General features: G+C 44.2%; 1 protein-coding gene across 10 annotated transcripts in view; it reads left to right on the top strand.

Moving 5' to 3' along the window:
- The window catches only part of grip1 (glutamate receptor interacting protein 1), a 43,634-nt gene that overhangs the window by 20,265 nt on the left and 4,714 nt on the right, over positions 1-18,655 (top strand). For 2 of the 10 annotated variants that reach the window (XM_069719218.1, XM_069719215.1), the window contains exons 2-25: positions 5,552-5,632; positions 6,594-6,729; positions 7,742-7,887; positions 7,970-8,053; positions 8,133-8,208; positions 8,328-8,473; positions 9,250-9,397; positions 9,528-9,697; positions 10,016-10,153; positions 10,267-10,416; positions 10,521-10,707; positions 11,275-11,420; positions 12,055-12,135; positions 12,285-12,354; positions 13,295-13,440; positions 14,177-14,321; positions 14,858-14,997; positions 15,180-15,383; positions 15,481-15,634; positions 16,578-16,689; positions 17,111-17,143; positions 18,033-18,143; positions 18,260-18,376; positions 18,460-18,606. In XM_069719218.1, the coding sequence (XP_069575319.1) occupies positions 5,552-5,632; positions 6,594-6,729; positions 7,742-7,887; positions 7,970-8,053; positions 8,133-8,208; positions 8,328-8,473; positions 9,250-9,397; positions 9,528-9,697; positions 10,016-10,153; positions 10,267-10,416; positions 10,521-10,707; positions 11,275-11,420; positions 12,055-12,135; positions 12,285-12,354; positions 13,295-13,440; positions 14,177-14,321; positions 14,858-14,997; positions 15,180-15,383; positions 15,481-15,634; positions 16,578-16,689; positions 17,111-17,143; positions 18,033-18,143; positions 18,260-18,376; positions 18,460-18,606 (3,068 nt within the window). The other 8 variants (XM_069719217.1, XM_069719221.1, XM_069719224.1 and 5 more) reach the window with 8 other exon arrangements.

The raw sequence follows: 18,655 nt of genomic DNA, 5'->3' as shown, positions 1-18,655 counted from the left end.
CGCTATGAATTCTGGGTAAAAAAAACAACAAGAATGAAGAATTTTGTTACTGCAAAATTTTAACCTACGATGTGAAAAATATACAAAAAAAACCCTAAATGTTTCATCGAATGAGAAATTACCATCCTCATTTAACATGCGTTGCCATGGAGACACGTTAGCGTGAGTTAGCCTCGGGTGTCGTGCGGAATTTTTTTTTATCTGTCTTAAAGTAACTCAAACAGTCGGAAACATATTTTTGATGACGGGTTTTTGTCGTGACTTAAAAAACAACAAAAAACCCTGATGATGATGTCATAGTGATGTCATCAGGGTTATTTCAGTCACATGTCGGTGTCGTAGCCGTACTTTAAAGTTTGTTTTTACACGTCAGACATTTAATAATTAATCGACTTTAATACAGACATCTAAAGTCTGAACATTAAAAAACGTCTTTATGTCCTCGCTGGGATTCAGCAGGCAGGAAGGAGCTGATATAGAAATATAAAAATAAGAGGACCGAGTTGCATCATGGGAAATGTACTGAGGCGGCAGTGTTTGTGGAGACTGACCCACATTAAGAGGAAAAGTCTCCGCTCGAATTTAGTTATTCTTTTAAAATGAAACGCTTTTATCACACAAAGTACCTCAAAACTACTACATAGCAGTACCACACATACTGCAGTACCACACATACTGTAGTACCACACATACTGTAGTACCACACATACCACACATACTGTAGTACGTCTTAGCACTACAGTATGTGTAGGGAAGGAAGGAAGGATGTCTCAATACTGAGACATCCTTCCTTCCTTCCCTACTTCCTTCCTTCCATCCCTCCTTCCCTCCCTCCTTCCTTCTTTCCTTCCTTCCTTCCTTCCTTCCTTCCTTCCTTCCTTCCTTCCTTCCTTCCTTCCTTCCTTCCTTCCTTCCTTCCTTCCTTCCTTCCCTCCTTCCCTCCCTCCTTCCTTTCTTCCCTCCTTCTCTCCCTCCCTCCCTCCCTCCCTCCTTCCTTCCTTCCTTTAATTCCTCCGTGTTATATTTCCTTCCTCTGCTCCTGAGACTTTCTTTTCATTCCTGTCCTTCATTGTTTTATCTCTGCTCATTGCATCATCATCATCATCATCATCATCATCATCATCTTCCTCCTCCTTATGTTTATCTCCATTCAGCTGCACAAACACACACCAGCAGCCTCCATCCTCCTCCTCCTCCCGCTAGTCTTCATCCTCCCATCTGCGCAGACTCTGCCTCACCCCTCCCTCCCTCCCTCCCTCCCTCCCTCCTCCTCCTCCACTGGCTGATTTCATGGAGGAGCTCCACATCTGCAGCGCCGCCTCTCTCTCTCTCTCTCTCTCTCTCTCTCTCCCCCCCCCCCCCACCTCCACCCTTCCTCTCTCTCTCTCTCCCGTCTCCGGTCTGAAGCGTCAGGAAGCGCCTCGATGATGATGATGCTTTCTGTTTGAGGAGCTCGTTCATCGTCCGGGTCGCCCGCAGAGGAGACGAGGAAGAGGAGGAGGAGGAAGAGGAGGAGGAGAGGAGGAGGTGTAGTGTTTGGTGTTCGGCGGCTGCAGCTGCATGGCGCTGGGGGGGGAGGCGGCGCTCGGCTCGGCTTCACCATGATCGCCGTGTCGTTTAAATGTCGCTGCCAGATCCTGCGCAGGGTGAACAAAGGTAGAGAGACAGAGGAGAGAGAGAGAGAGGACGTGTGTGTGTGTGTGTGTGTGTGTGTGTGTGTGTGTGTGTGTGTGTGTGTGTGTGTGTGTGTGTGTGTGATGGGGGGGCTTAGCATGTTTTTCCTGTGCAACATACGTGTGGTCGAGCGTCGTTTGCTGTAAACTGTTGACATTGAGAAGAGAGATGAGATGGTTGTTTGTATGCAGCCAGCTGTGTGTGTGTGTGTGTGTGTGTGTGTGTGTGTGTGTGTGTGTGTGTGTGTGTGTGTGTGTGTGTGTGTGTGTGTGTGTGTGTGTGTGTAAATGATCTCCTGATGGATTCATTCAGTCGATGCTGCGAGATCTTATTTTCATGAATGTAATATTCATGGTGTGTATTAACGGGGGGGAGAAAGGAGGGCAGACAGAGAGAGAGAGAGAGAGAGAGAGAGAGAGTGTGTGTGTGTGTGTGTGTGTGTGTGTGTGTGTGTGTGTGTGTGTGTGTGTGTGTGTGTGTGTGTGTGTGTGTGTGTGTGTGTGTGTGTGTGATCCGGCTTTTGTGATTTTTTAATTTTCCTCTCGGTGCAGTTTTAAAGCTTGAGGTGTTTGTTTTTAGCCGTGATCGTATTTCTACGTCGTGCGGAGACGAGAGTGTTGAGTTCGATGTCACGTCAACAAAACGTAGAAAATACTACGTGGTTAAAAAAATCAAATCCACACATGGAGGCAGATGGACGGCCATCGCTGAGTCTGGTTCTGTCCCAGGTTTTCTTCCGTTTTTCCTTCCAGCTGTCGTCAGGATTCTTCCTGTTAGAAACTGGATTCAAAGTAAAATAATGGTGAAAAAGTTCAAATGGAAAAAGCAAGAAAAATTGTTGAAAACATTTGAAATCTGAAGTTATTCAACAACAAAACCATTACATTTTCTTGTAATGTTTTTTGTTGTTGAAGTTTGAATCTCCTCCCGGCCGTTCGTTAGTCGTTAGATGTTGAGTTAGATTTTATGGACCCAGAAGTGGATCCACTAAAAAAAGATGACGATTGGTTAAACTTCTGGTTTATAATAGTAACTTTTTGGTTTTTCTCCCGTTGGGATTTCAGTACGCGGTTTTACCTTCATATGCTATCGCTACGTAGCCAGCGTTAGCATCAACAGCTGTTCACGCACCAGTTGAGGAGAAACGTCGTGAATATTAAGTCTTGTTATGTTTTTTTGTTTTTTTGCTGAGTTTGAGGTTTTACTGTTTTTCCTTTTACATCCATAATAACAAAAAGCGATAATACGCTTCTCGTGTTGGACTCGGGGCGGATCGGTGACTCATCTCCGGCCCGCCGGGCTGAACGCTGCTATTATTGGATGTCTTTCACACGACGCCAAAAAAACTGTATTTTTTTTTTTTTTGTCCGTTCAGATGTATTTTCATGTCTTTTGAACGTGTCCTGAGCAGCTCTATAAATAAGACGGTTAAAAATGAAACAGCGCTGTCACACCAAACCCTCAGAGGATATTAAATATACACAGAGAAACACATTTCAGCTTGTGGCTGTGAAACCTCAGATGTTCGCGTTGGCAGAAACGTGTAAGTGGATGTTGTCTTCTTTTAAAAATCTTATGAGCTCGGTTTTGGTTTGACGTTCAAAATAATTTAAAATGACCAAAAAAAATAACTTGTTGGCTTTTTGCCAACTAATGAAACCAAACCCAAACTTGTTATTTATATATTTTCTTAAAAAAAAATTGTATTTACATATTTAGAAAATTACAACAATTAGAAAAGATGTAAGTTGCAAACATGAAACAGATGCACTTCAACCAGATATTTTACAAGGAAAATAACTTTTACAAAAAAGGAAAAACAAAACAGATTAACTAGAAATAATGAGGGATGGAAAATAGTGGATTTATTTTACTGGAACAGTAAAAACAAAGTGTGCAGGTTAAATTCTTGCATTACAAGATGCAGCTTTGCTTTTTTTCTTTCAACAACAGCAGCAACTCTAAAAAAGAAAATAATAAACTGTTAAATTTAAACAATGAAACAGCCAAAGATCGAATGTTGTTTCTGCTTTTCTGGCCTGTTGGTGGTGTTTATTATAAGTTATGTCATTTTTACAAGTACATGTTTATTGCTGCTGTTACTCTTTCCCGCCTGTAGGTGGCGTTAATAATTATTGGCATTTTTACGTGTACTTTTTGTACTTTTTCGACAGACAGTTTTGCGAGCTTGTTCGAACAATTATGGCTCAATAACAGAAGCTAAATTTAAACAACACTCGATGTAGTTTATATAACGTACCACACTGAGTAGTTTGAAGTATTATACAGCGTGTGAGTGTGTATTTATACAGATTGTACTGCAGAGATGCTGCTGTCCTACATCGAGAGGAGGCTTTTATCTTCACTTCGTTATGGTCTGTGTGTGTGTGCGCGCTGGTCTTCCTCACGTTGTGGGGACCCAAATGTGTTTATACACGCGTATTGTGGGGACTCCACGCAGTAAATATTAAAATATTAGTATAAAGATGTACTTTTAAGGTTAAGGATGAGGTTATGTTTAGGTTTAGTCTCCTGGAAGTGAATGTTTAGTCAATGTGAGGTCCTCCGAAGGGATAGAAAACTCAGACGGACTGTGTGATTGTGTCTTCTGAGCTCCGCCAGCCGGAACGAAAACGAAAGAGATCCAAAGAAGATTTGAATAAATTAGAGGGAAATAAAAAAACATGACAAAACTGATTCAGGACGAAGTGTAAAGTGAAGAAAGACAAAACCAACATTTCTGGATGGGTGTGGTTAAGATTTTATGAATACTGATACTACTGACGTGTATCGAAGTGATCAAATCAGGAGGATTCAGGTCTGATAAGTGAATTTGAATCTGGATTTAAATCTTGATTAAATGCTTTTGAAGCCAAAACACTTTTTTTCTTTTATTCTGAAAGTTTCCATCTAATGCACTAAAAACCGATGAATCATCGAATTCAAAACAACTCATCAATCAAACCGCTTCATCCACATCGACCCACATGACATCATCATTTAGCTCCGCCTCTGCCCTCTCTCTCTCACCAAATACCATACATTTGATGATGACATCATCACCCCGGGGGGTGATTGGTCCAGAATCAGGATGGACCAACTGTGTTCTCCCGCGTGGTGATTGGTCGCCGGTGCTGATGAGGTCACCTCTCTGTCAGGCTGTGGTTTCTTTATTCACGAGGACGGGCTGATGGTCCGGACCTCTCAGCTGCTGGTTCACATGAACTCTGACATGTATTTTTGTGGTGGAAGTTCTGAACCGTCTGACGATGGTGAGTACAGATGCATGATGGGAGTCAGACTGGTTAGATGATGTCGTCTCTGAGGTTTTCTGTCTGTTTGTAATCTCTCTTTGGACTGTTGTCGGTTTCATTTTTCGAACTTCATTTAAATATTTCAATGAACTCGTCTTGAACGAGGAGCTGACACCAAAACCTTGAAAATCAGTTCAAGTAGCTCCAGAACCAGAAGATCCAAGTTCATCCATCCAATCGGCGTTTGGACCCAATTGGAAGAACTCGTCAGAACCAGTTGGTAGAAGGTGGGCCTGGTGTCGGACCTGTTCAAGGAAGTATTGCAGCTTCAGAACCAGTTAACGAAGGCATTTGGTAGAAAATCCAAACTGGTACCTGCAGACCTTCAGCGCTAGTTGGGTCTGTTTTTTTGGGACTTTAGATCCATTTTCTAGAAACTAGTACCATCACTGAACTGGTTGAGCTTCAGAACCCGTTCAAGAACCTGTTGGAGCCTCTAAACCAGAATCGTGTTTGTGACTGTGATAGTAATGTGTGTGTGTGTGTGTGTGTGTGTGTGTGTGTGTGTGTGTGTGTGTGTGTGTGTGTGTGTGTGTGTGTGTGTGTGTGTGTGTGTGTTGCAGATGAGGGGCCGTACACCAAACACTCTGCCGGGTCGCGACCTCCAGACGGAGCGCTGGCCATCCGGAGGCAGAGTATCCCAGGTAACGCACCTTCATCCTCACATCATCAATCTGCTTCCTGTGGGTGTTTTTGTGGCTCCGGCAGCAGAGATCATAAACACCACGACAGGAGAGAACAGATGGAAGTAGAACAGCTGTTGTTTTTCCGTCCTGTGACCCGACAGGAAGACGGTTTTATCTCCTCCCCACCTGGAGCCGGTGGCTTCGTTGGGTTTGTGTGTCTGAAAACTGCAATCGAACAATTGGACCAACTAGTAAAGGTTTGGAACCAGTAAAAAAAAACCAATGGTAGACGTTCAGAACCAGACACCACCAGTTAGATCAACTCTTCAAACTTCTGAGCCCCCCCCCCCCCCCACCAACCCACCATAGCTGCAGGAAACCGCTTCGTCTGGAACGTTTTATCAGATCCGAAGATTTAGAGCTTCGTTTCTTCTTTTCTTTTTTTTTTTCTTCTTTTTTTTTTAGCCTGTAAGTCAGGCTGCTTAGAAAAAGTTGAAAAGGGACACTGCTGCCTTTTAGTAAAAGAGGAGATGATGACGTCGCTGCCGGAGGTCGGCCGGTTCTTAATCCTGTCGACATTAAAGAGAGTCGAGCCCGGCCCGGTTAATATTAAAGGACGACAATTTAATGAAGCCCGGCTCTCTTGTTTTAGCGCCGGAGTTCTGGTCACATCAGATTGGAACGGGTCCGCACTGAAATATGAAATACCCCCCCAGCCCCGCTCCATCTGCTGAATATTTCAGGCCTTTAATAAAATATAGATGGATGACAGAACAGAAGATGACTTCACTTCTCTCTTTGTCTGTATTATTATTTTATTTTCCCGAAGCTCAGAGAAAACGATTAAAATTTTGTGGGTTTGCAGAGACGGAGACGAAAAATCAAACAGAGCCGGAAGAAAAATCAGTGGAGATGATTTCATGGAAGGAAACGAGCCTTCGACCGATCTCACGTCCTGTTGTTTTGTCTTTTTTTGCAGATGAGTTTCGGGGCTGCTCGGTGGTGGAGCTGATGAAGAAGGAGGGCACGACGCTCGGGCTGACGGTTTCGGGCGGCATCGATAAAGATGGGAAGCCTCGGGTTTCAAACCTGCGACAGGGAGGCATCGCTGCCAGGTAACAGCTTTAAATCTGCTCTTTTTGTTTGTGTTTTTTCTCTTCTGTTTTTCCAGAAGCTCAAAAACACAACGAGACTCTTCTGAATGTCACATTTGTTCATAATCGCACTATTTACTGCTTTTTCTGTTTTGAACTCAACCTACTATGTTTGTAATCATCTTATTGTCACTAAAAGTCTTTAAAAAGACCCAAAACAACGATGAATTTATTTTACTAACTTGTTATTTTATGTCCAATAGACCTCCATTGTTGTCAAAAAGCAATAAAAAAGAACTTGGTAGTTTGATGGTTTATTGTCCACCTGTTTGGTCCAAACTGAGATATCGCAACAACTATTAAACCCATTTTGAATAGACTTTGGTCCAGACATTAAATCACACATCAGTTTTTGTGGAATCACATTATGAAGTTAACTTTAGTTGGGCTTTTCTCAGCCTGCTCTCATCCCTGGTTCAGAGCCGATAAGAGGAGCTCTGAAAACCTGTCTGTGATCTGCTGCTGCGATTTATTATCTCTGAGCTCAACTGAAGAAGTGAAATATCTCCGGAGCCGAGATATCAGGAAGGTTTTAAATGGAGGCACAGATACGCCGATGCCTTCGAGATGCCGCTGATAACCGTCCAACCTCGTCATAGAACTCAGAGTGCAGTTTGACGTTCTGCGTAATTAAACAACATCAGGGGCCTCCGGGAAACTTCTGTAATCCAGTGGAGACAATATGGAGCCGGGATGATGGTTTCAAATGAGAAACAGACCGTTTCAGTGGAAGAATCCAATTCAAATTTCTAATTGTTGTTGTTTAAAATAAAGTTTGGAGGATAATCTGCTCCCCAGCTAAATCTGGGAGTGTTTTCAGACTATTGATCCGGTCTCCGTCCATGTCCTCGTCAAATGAACACATTTTGGTTTTTTTAGCGTTTAGAAAAAGTTTGAAATGAAACATGGAGATTGTGAAAAGCGTTACGAAGGTTAAAAAGTGGATTTAAAAGAAACAAATGTTGATGTTCAGGAGCGACCAGCTGAACGTGGGCGACTACATCCGCGCCGTCAACGGCATCAACCTGGCCAAGTTCAGACACGACGAGATCATCAGTCTGCTGAAGAACGTCGGCGAGCGCGTCGTTTTGGAGGTCGAGTACGAGCTGCCGCCCGTCTGTAAGTACCGACGGCGGTTAAATAAGAAGCGTGTGTTCGGCGGGTCGGCGTGTGGTGTTGACGCGTCTCTGCTGTGTTGCAGCGGTGCAGGGGTCAGGGGTCATGTTCAAGAACGTGGAAGTGACGCTTCACAAGGACGGAAACAGCTTCGGCTTCGTCATCAGAGGTGAGGAAGACTCCGTCTGTTCGGAAATAAGTGGAAATTAAAAAAAATCTAAACTTGACGCGAGCGTGTGTTTTTGCAGGCGGAGCCCACGAAGACAGGAACAAGTCCCGCCCCATCGTCATAACAACCATCAGGCCGGGTGGGCCGGCCGACCGGTACGTGTCCTCTCTGCCCCTTTGAGATGTTTGTCCCTCAAGAGCCTTCGTAGAAACTCTTCTCTCTCTCTCTCTCTCTCTCTCTCTCTCTCTCTCTCTCTCTCTCTCTCTCTCTGCAGGGAAGGAACGGTAAAGCCGGGCGACCGGTTGCTAAGCATCGACGGGATCCGTCTCCACGGCAGCACGCTGTCGGAGGCCATGAGCATCCTGAAGCAGTGCGGGCAGGAAGCCACGCTGCTGATTGAATACGACGTCTCGGTGATGGGTCAGTTGACACTCTGCCCATCGGGATTATTTAGAGATTAAATTTAGTGCCGAGTCATCGTCCCCCCTGGCTTTAAACGATGAGTCAGATTTAATCAGCTGTTTTTTTTGGTCATTTATTGTCTGTCATATTGTATGCAAAAACTACAAAATCTGTGTCGGTTGCAGCTTCTTTTTGTCTTTGCATTATATAAATGAAATATATGGATGTTTAAATTATTGTTTTGGGCTGTTCTGGCGATATGAAGACATCACCGTGGCATTGGAGGACCAAAAATGTAGAAAAAATTCTGCATACCAAAGTTCTGCAGTCCAAATAACTAACTCATTATTCACGATAAAAACGATTGTAAATTACAGCTCTGTTATCAACAGGTCGCTGGTATTAAAGTTCATCCTCCATTTGCTTAGTTTAAATTTCAACAGTGAGTTTTACTCTTCATTTCAACAAAATCTCAAAATATAAAAATATTAACACAAACTCATTTTATTTATTGAACTTAGACAACCAATTAAAGACATAAAAACACAATAACATCAATAAACACAACATTAGCAAGGAGCAGATGTTCAAAAATGTGAACAAAAATAAACAGGCCGATTAGAAAGTCATTCTTTGAAATATTGTTATTGTTGATAAAATAATTGAGTTAAAAAACACAGAGCTGCAATAAAACAGGATCCAGGATTGAACCCTGAGGAACTCCACTTCAACTCTTTATTGCAAAATATAAAAAGAACTAGAAAAAAACATCTTTTTTTTTTTCCCTTCCTCAGACTCGGTTGCCACGGCATCTGGACCACTACTGGTCGAGGTTGCCAAGGCGACAGGCTCCAGTCTGGGCGTGGCTCTCTCCACCTCCATGTTCTGCAGCAAGCAGGTCATCATCATTGACAAGGTCAAGCCAGCCAGTATAGCAGACAGGTACCTCTGACCTCCCAGACACTCACTGTGGAATCGTGTTTTGATATTTTACTGTTTAACTGACATTTTATCTTTTATTCTAAGACGTCCTGACCTTTGGTGTGTGTTCGTGTTGTGTGTTTGTGTGTAGGTGCGGCGCTCTTCACGCAGGAGATCACATCCTGTCCGTTGACGGGAAGTCGATGGAGTTTTGTTCTCTGGCCGAAGCGACTCAGCTTCTCTCCGCCTCGTGTCAGACCGTCCGCATGGAGATCCTGCCACAGCACCAGGCCCGACCGGCCCTGAACGCACCGCAGCACGGTATAAACACACACATATCTAACCCAACGGGCCCTGAATGCATCGCATCGCAGCACGATACAAACACACACATATCTAACACAACGGGCCTTGAACGCATCGGGATTATTTACATAATGAATCTTTTATAGAGCTGCGATACCACACGTATGTACACACAGTAGATACCTCAAATCCAGCGACGAGGTATCGACGTGTATACAGTATCTACGCTGTGATACAAGCTCCTCCTGACCTATGACCTCTGACCTTTCCTCTTGTCATGACCTGAGTACCCTCCTCTGTGTTTGTGTGTGTTGTTGTGCTGTGTGCGTGCAGTCAAGGTGCAGCGTAGTCCCCGCCCCCTCCCCTGGGAAACCGGAAGCTCCGCCCCCATCCTTCCCCCTTACCACTACAACACGTACCACCCCGACCAATCAGGCGCCAGATCGCACAACCGCCATACAAACAACCCTCGTACGTCCACCTCTCTCTCTCTCTCTCTCTCTCTCTCTCTCTCTCGATGTTTTACTTCGAAAGGAACACCTCTTCATCCTCATCATCTTCATCATCCTCTCTTCACCCTGCAGCTCTCAGCCACTCGTTCTCTCCAGGCTCCATGTCGGCCTACAGCCTCTCGTCCCTCAACATGAGCACCCTGCCCAGGAACATGTATCCCACGAGTCCGCGGGGCACGCTGATGAGGAGGAAGGCCAAGAAGAAGGACTTCAAGAGTTCCCGTGAGTCTGACTCCGCCCCCCCTCTCCCCCAAAACCCCCAAATTTTATCAAACGTGTCGGACGCCCGCTAACAGTCCGCCTCCAACTGTCCGTCTCTCCGTCAGTGTCTCTCGCGTCCAGCACCGTCGGCCTCGCTGGGCAGGTGGTGCACACGGAAACCACCGAGGTGGCGTTGGTAGGCGACGGAGTCATGGGGTTCGGGCTGCAGCTGCAGGGTGGCGTTTTCGCCACAGAAACGCTGTCGTCACCGCCGCTCATCGCCTACATCGACCCCGACAGCCCCGCGGAGAGGTAAACACACAACGTCGGTTTGTTTTGAAGTGACACACGATAACACAATAATAATAATTTATGTAGAAAGTAACTTTATAAACAAACATCCTTTACAATAATAAAGCAAATAAAATACGGAATTCAAATGTCTTAAAACTTGAACACTTTTCTTTTTTCTTTTATGTGCGCCATCTTGTTATAATTGTTATTATTTCTGTTTCCTGTATGTGTTGTTGTTGTTGTTGTTGTTGTGTATAAATCATTGTGTGATGCAAATTTTAAAAGGTGCCATACACATTGGAAACTAATGTTATTGATTATTATTATTTATTTTTTATTTTCATTTTTTCTGTGTAATCTCGGTGTCATCAGTTCACAGAGAATCTTAAACGAATCGGTTGAATCCCAGACGAGCCCCCAAAATTATGCGACCGGCAGCATTAGGAGGGAGGGAGTCAGATGCAAAAAGAAAAGTTATATTTATCTACAAAAGAGACAATTAATCGTAGAAAAGTAAAACTGAACTTGCATCTCTGACTTCCTTTTATATTCTTTTCATCCTGATATCCATCTGTCTCTCTTCAGGTGCGGCATCCTGCAGATCGGCGACAGGATTCTGTCCATAAACGGCGTCCCGACCGAAGACTCGACTCTGGAGGAAACCAACCAGCTGCTCAGAGACTCGTCCATCACTGCTCAGCTCACGCTGGAGATCGAGTTCGACGTGGCCGGTAAACATCAACAGTTTGTTTCAGTCTTGAATTTAATACAAATTCAGTCACGGCTGTGATTCAGAGGTTCAGTTTGATTTATTTCTGTCGTAGTTTAAACGTTGAACCACTGAAAATGGAGACACGGCGACGGTCTGGAGTCTGACTCGTCCTGTTTTGGCTGCTGTGTTGAATTTAAATCTGCTCCTCTGTAATTTGGCCGACTCTTCGTGAACGTAACAGACGCCGGCTCGTTATAAATAATCTCCCACAGCCGAGTTTTAACAGAACGACACAACAAGCTGTCGGCGGTGACTCAGAGTGTTTTCTGACTGAGGGCTGATGACTGCAGATATTGCTGATGCTGATCACACTCTTCACTATGTGACCGAAAGCATGCGGACGCCAGCTTCCGTTAAAAGCATCAAAATTGGTTTAAAAAGGTTAAAAACAGCTACGTTGTTACAGCGGCAACCCACACAGATTGTTCAGAGACGTATGGACGCACCGAATCCGATCCGCAAAAAGTTTATTCTGAAGAGCTGATCTGAGAAATAAATTTGATTCTCCCGCAGTCCCCGAACGAAGCCTGAGTTTCCCTTTAAAAAGCTGTAAATCTGCTGCTGAACCGTTTCCATCTTTTTCCGCCTCTCAGAGTCGGTGATCCCGAGTTCAGGAACGTTCCACGTGAAGCTCCCGAAGAAACCCGGAGTGGAGCTGGGCATCACCATCAGCTGTAAGCACGGTTTGATTTCATGTTTTCTTTTCAGCATTTAATCTTTATCTCTAGTCTCGTAGTGATGTAAGAAAAACGTTGAATTATTCACGTTTGTTTTCTGTTTCTCGCTGTACGGACTCATCTGATGTCTGTTTGTGCGTCCGCAGCTCCGTCCAACAGGAAACCCGGCGATCCTTTGATCATCTCCGACATCAAGAAGGGCAGCGTCGCACACAGGTGACCTGGTCTCACCGTAAAACCTGAATCAAACCCAACCTTAAATTTGATCTCAAGTTAACCTTTAAACGAATATGATGATGATATTTAATGATTCAAACCCCACATCGATTGGTTTTTATTTCCTCAAAATGAATAAAAGTCCCCATATTATCCAAACATGAGTATGACACGTCCGCTCTAATGTACAGTATGTGATGCTAAAAAAAAATTAACGGTGTCAGCTGTGTTGAAACTCAGTCAGCTGCCTGCAGTCGGTTGGTTAATTAGGCTAACTGTGTGTGTGTGTGTGTGTGTGTGTGTGTGTGTGTGTGTGTGTGTGTGTGTGTGTGTGTGTGTGTGTGTGTGTGTGCTGAGGTTTGTAGGTCATGTGTTTTGGAGTGTGAAGCGGAAAATGTTGAGTTTTAAACAGCCTCGGTTGGCTGACCTGGCAGGTAGCATCTGCTCACTGTACGTTATTTCTAAAACACACCGAATTCACCCAAAGAAAAAGTCATTAACAGGCCTTTATTCATTATTCTGAGAAAATATAATGTAAATACGATAAGAGGACCAAAAAAAAAAAAAAAAACGGCATTGAAATCGGAGTAAAACACCATTCAGAAGCGGAGAATCGTCCGACTTTTACGTTTCTTCGGTATCGACCTAATTCTGTGAACTCAGTCAGTACATCCGCTGGTACATCGCAAATAAGAACTACTAAACGCTAATTCGGCGTACTTCATTTTTCTAAAACGTAAACAAAAGAGGCTCAAGTTGTCGCTTGTTGTGTAGCTAACTGTATCCATGACATTACAGTTTACTTCCTGTTTCTTTTCAAAATGTCCTAATTTAACTGATATTTATGATAAATTTAATCATACACACAGTTATACATAAATATATTGTGCTGTATATTGACGTTAACATGTGTTTTTTTTTGTTGTTTTTTTTATATCAGGACGGGAACGTTGGAGCTCGGAGACAAGCTGCTGGCCATCGATAACATCCGGGTCGAGAACTGCTCCATGGAGGAGGCCGTTCAGATCCTCCAGCAGTGTGAGGAGCTCGTCAAACTGAAGATCCGCAAAGACGAAGACAACTCGGGTATCTTCTTTATTTATTTTTTTAATAACAAGTCTTCAAAGCAAGAAGCTGGTTGAGAAAGTAGAACATCCATAGACATCCTTAAAACATCCTCAAGGACTCAAAACCATTAAAAGCTTCCTGTACTTACTTTCTAATCCTTCAGGTTTCTCAAAGACACTCGGGTCCTTTCTATTGGTCTCTAAAGGAGTCTGTTTGAGGACCTTTAGAAAGCTAGAAACTATCCTGAAACCTTAACCTCTAGAACCTCTTCAAGGACCTCATTAAGAGCACTTAGTGCTTAGTCCTCAGTCCTCGACCTTTAAAGCTCCCTTAATAACCTTTAGGACCTTTTCATCGATCTCTAGAACCCATTAGTGTCCTCTGAATTTCTTCAAGGAGTCCTGAGGACACCCAGAAACCAAACAAAGGACCCCTTGAAACCTTACGAGCCCCAAGAACCTCCTCAAGGAGTTGAATGAAAACCATGAAACTGTTTAGACCTTTTCAGTGGCTCCTAAAACCTCGTCAGGGTGGTCGAACCTGGTCCAAAGTCCTCAAAGATACCACAAAACAAATCAGCAACCTCTAGAACTTTCTTGATACCTTTTAAGACCTTTTCATCGACCCCCAGGACACCATCGAGGTCATCTAAACCTCCTCAAGGACTCTCATGGGCACTTTTTTAGTCTGTTGGTGAATAATATTGTTCACGGCGTGCGCTCAGCGTTGAACAAATCTTTATTGAACCTTTCAGACGAACAGGAAGTGTCCGGCAGCATCATCTACACGGTGGAGCTGCAGAGGTACGGAGGCCCGCTGGGAATCACCATCTCGGGCACCGAGGAGCCCTTCGACCCCATCATCATCTCCTCGCTGACCAAAGGCGGGCTGGCCGAGAGGTACGACCTCATTTTAAGATGTTTAAAATAGTAAAAATCAACATTAGCCATCAAAAATGTTTTTTAATGATAAGAAAAAAAAGGGAAAATATTAGTATAATAAAAAATCTGCAAGCTTTCTCTCTTTTGTATTAAATATCCGTGAGGGATTAAAATCTGTGACGATGTGTTTCGATCAGATAAAGTGGAAAATGTCGCCCTCTGCTGTTAATAATACAAAAATATTATAATTTCATTCCATTTTTATGTTTCTCTTCATGATTCCTTCAGTTTTGGTTTATTTATTGTAATTTTTACCCTTTTATTGAATTAGACATTTCTCATTTCATACATTTTATCAGATTTATTTACATTTTCAATAAAAAAAAATCATTTATTTTTATTTAAATTAGATATTTCTATATTGGAACACAAACACAGGTCTTATATTGTGTTTTAAACTACGTTTCATTGTTTTTTTATGTAGTTTTATCAGGTGTGATCGGTTAACCTGAGCCCTGACTGTGTTTCTGTGTTGTTGTTGTTGTTTACTGCAGGACGGGAGCGATCCACGTGGGCGACCGTATTCTGGCGATCAACAGCAACAGCCTGAAGGGGAAACCGCTGAGTGAAGCCATTAGTCTGCTGCAGCAGGCCGGCGAGACGGTGACTCTGAAGATCAAGAAGCAGGGAGAGCGTACGCACACACACTTTATACACACTAATACACACACATTATACACACTTATACATACTAATACACACTTATATTCACACTTAAACACATAATACACAATAATAAACAACTATAAACATATATACACACTTGTAAACACAGGTTTGTTTACAGTTTGATAAACGTGCGTCGTCTGTCCGCAGTGTCGAGCCCGAAGTCCTGCGTGATTGGTTCAGGCCTGGGGCCGGGGGTGGGGCTTAACCCGGACATCCAGGACGGGGAGGAGGAGCCTGTCATCATGGTCGCACCCCTGACGAGCCAGAGAGTGTTCAGCACGCTGCCGTCCGTGGACAGCGCCGTGGAGTCCTGGGATGGATCCAACATGGACAGCAGCTTCACCACCCCGGGTAGGACGCCGACCTCTGACCTCTGACCTTCAAAGCCTTCATCCAGATCTGTCGCTAAATCCTAAATCTTTCTTTCTCTCTGCGTGTGTTGGCGTAGCTCCACCATTTCAGTCGTCTCCGTACAGTTTTCACGAGTGGCGCAACGCCAAGACGACCAACAGCCAATCATCTTCCTCCGCTCGCCAGAGAGCCAATCCACTGTCAGATCTGGGCCTGAGTGACGACGACTGGGACCGCCCACCACTCGGAGGGTGAGAGAGGAGAGAATGACACTACAAATTAAGAGATAAACGATCAATAATAAAGTTTGTTTAAGTACAAAATCAAATAGTTATTTAAACACGTTATATTTTATATAAATATGACGAGAAAACTTACAAAAATCTGGTAAAATATTCATCTGATAGAATAAAAGTTGCAGGTAATGGAAATGAATATTTGACCTGTCAGAATAAAACAAAACATTTTTTAAAGTTGTTTTTTTTAATTACAAAATTTGCTGAAATTCCTGCAAACGTGTTTCCACTTTGTCGTTACGGGTTATTTAGTGTAGATTGAAAAAAAAACACAAAAAAAACATGTTTAATTAATTTCAAATTAATTCTAAAAAAAAAAAGTTTTGAAGGATTTGAAACAATTTCTGAAAAAAATTTAATAAATCTGAGAAAATGAATTCACTAGTTTTTATTCTATTATTACTGAAATGTAACTTCACACTTAAAACAATTTTTTTTTTAAAATCCCCCCCTAACTTAATGTTTGGTAGCTCTTAATGGGACTTCTACGCTCTAAGCGTTAGCCTTCCTCATTCAGATCAATGGGAGTCGTTAGCGCCGAGCTAACAGCCGTCTGTCTCTGTCTGCAGCGGCTGTAATCTGCCCAGCGGTCTAATCTCTGACAGCAGGTACCGCACTGACCTTTGCCCTTTAAACCCCCCCTACCCTCCACAGTCCTCTGTCACCTGTCCGACCTCCAGCAGATACCCTCACCTGGTGACTTTTGACCCCCCCCCCCTCCGACACATACACCCGGTGGATGTGTATGTCGTTGCTGCACATGTTTCGTCCTGTCGGCAAAAAATAAAAATTACTCACCAGCATGTCCACAGTTTCCTCTCTGTGTGTGTGTGTGTGTGTGTGTGTGTGTGTGTGTTTGTGTGTGTGTGTGGCTGACCTTTGACCTTTCCCCCTCCAGGTTCACCGTGGGTCACGACGGGACCGAACCGGACCAGGAGGAGAACTTCTGGTCTCAGGCGCTGGAGGACTTGGAGACCTGCGGTCAGAGCGGCATCCTCCGAGAGCTGGAGGTGAGAAAATGTTACGATGCCAGAAGAAGGAGCGGCGGTCGTTGGGTGGTGTTATAATATTTTTAAGTTTTTGGTTTCCACCGAGATCTCTTACTTTAAAGACAATAAACATGTTTTTATACTTTTTATTCAGTCCTCAGATTTCTGTCTGCTGCAGCGCCCCCTGGTGTGCGGAGGCCGGTGTCTACAGCTTTTTTTACCAAAAGAAAGATAATGATTTTCAAGATCAATAAAATAAAAAATCTGCCTAATTTATAATTTGAAAAAAGTCACTTTAAGCAGCATTTACACATAAAACTGTAACTTCACCTCAACTACGTCAGTAGAAATCTTTTTTGTTGGTTTTATGTGCTGAAAGAAACTTTGTTGGTTGTCTTGGAAACACGTCAGTAAAAAAGAGTCGTGACTCCTTCTCTTCCAGGAGTCGGGGAAGGAGACGCAGCTCCTCGCTCTGGTACCCTCCTACCTCCACCCCAACACCCCCCTCCACTAACTCCTCCCCCCTCCTCTCTAACCGAGACTCCCGGCGTTGTCAGACATGTTGAATGTGACTCTAACCGCACTCTAACCGCAGCCCACCGCACAACCATGGTGACGTCATTGTGACATCATAGTGACATTGCCCGGCTTGCGACCAATCACGTAGGGCAGAGTCATGTTGCAACCAGGGGGGCATGGCAGTTTGAGCAAGGCATGCTGGGAGAGCTTGCGCTGATGAGGGCTGATGGGTAGTTTTTGTTTTTTCTCGCCGGTCATGTGAGCAGATCTGTCAAGTCATGCATGCGTCCTTAATTCTGATTGGCTGAAAGTGGGCGTCTGTCGGCTGAGATGTTGAACACCCGTCATCAAACAGGAAGTAGAATCCAAAGTAGAACCTTTGACCAGATGCGACAACATGTCCTGTCAGTGGAGATAACAGTAGCTCCAGTTTGTTAAAACTATAGATCTCATCAGTAGATCTCAACAGTAGATCTCTTCAGTAGATCCCAACAGTAGATCCCAACAGTAGATCTCAACAGTAGATCCCAACAGTAGATCCCAACAGTAGATCTCTTCAGTAGATCCCAACAGTAGATCTCAACAGTAGATCCCAACAGTAGATCCCAACAGTAGATCTCTTCAGTAGATCTCATTCTCAGAAACAACATCCAATCCTAGAAATAGAAACATCGATCGATCCCGCCAGTAGAAGCGCTGTAAATCCCACCTGTAGAAAAACAAGTCTCGCCCTGTCCTGGATGAGGTCAAAGGTCGAGGCCTTTTATCTCCATGTTTCTTCTTTATCACCTGGCTCTGATTGGATGTTTTTTTCTAACTACTGCTCTCTGATTGGCTGTCTCCAGGCGACCATCATGTCGGGCTCGACCCTCAGTCTGAACCATGACCCCACCCCTCTGCGCAGCACGCTGGGACGCCAGGCGAGCTTCCAGGAACGCAGCAGCTCCAGGCCGCAGGTAAACGGCGCTGACCCCGGACCTCTGACCCCCTTTTATTGTGTTTCATTAAAGCCAAATCTTAAACAGTATCTACACCGTTAGCGTGTTCATAGTTTTGCCGTGAATCTTCCCAGGTGACCCCTCGCTCCAACACCTTGCCCTCCGACCCTCAGCGCCGAGCCTTCGCCATGAGGAAGATGAGGCAGGAAGTCAACGACATCCTGAACCAGAACCCGGTGGAGCTCCACAAGGTGACTTTTGACCCCCTTTCGGCTCGGTGCTCCACGGTGACGTACCCGGTGACTCTTTAACGGTGTTGGTGTGTGTTCTGCAGCTCACTCTGGAGAAGGTGTCGGACCTGGAGGACTTCGGTTTCAGCGTTTCCGACGGTTTGTTGGACCGCGGCGTCTACGTCAACAACATCCGACCGGGAGGCCCGGCGGAGCGCGGCGGCCTCGAAGCCTACGACCGAATACTCCAGGTACTAAAAATCCTTCCTCTCTTTCTGCGTTAATACTTTGAGCTTCGGA

The sequence above is a fragment of the Brachyistius frenatus genome, unplaced genomic scaffold, assembly GCF_029030835.1.
Source record: "Brachyistius frenatus isolate BFR_SWC_R1_liver_20210118 unplaced genomic scaffold, ASM2903083v1 Contig_210, whole genome shotgun sequence".
In the NCBI taxonomy this organism is placed as follows: domain Eukaryota; kingdom Metazoa; phylum Chordata; class Actinopteri; family Embiotocidae; genus Brachyistius; species Brachyistius frenatus.
Note: the sequence above shows the minus strand (reverse complement) of the source record. Positions and strands in the feature narration are given on the sequence as shown.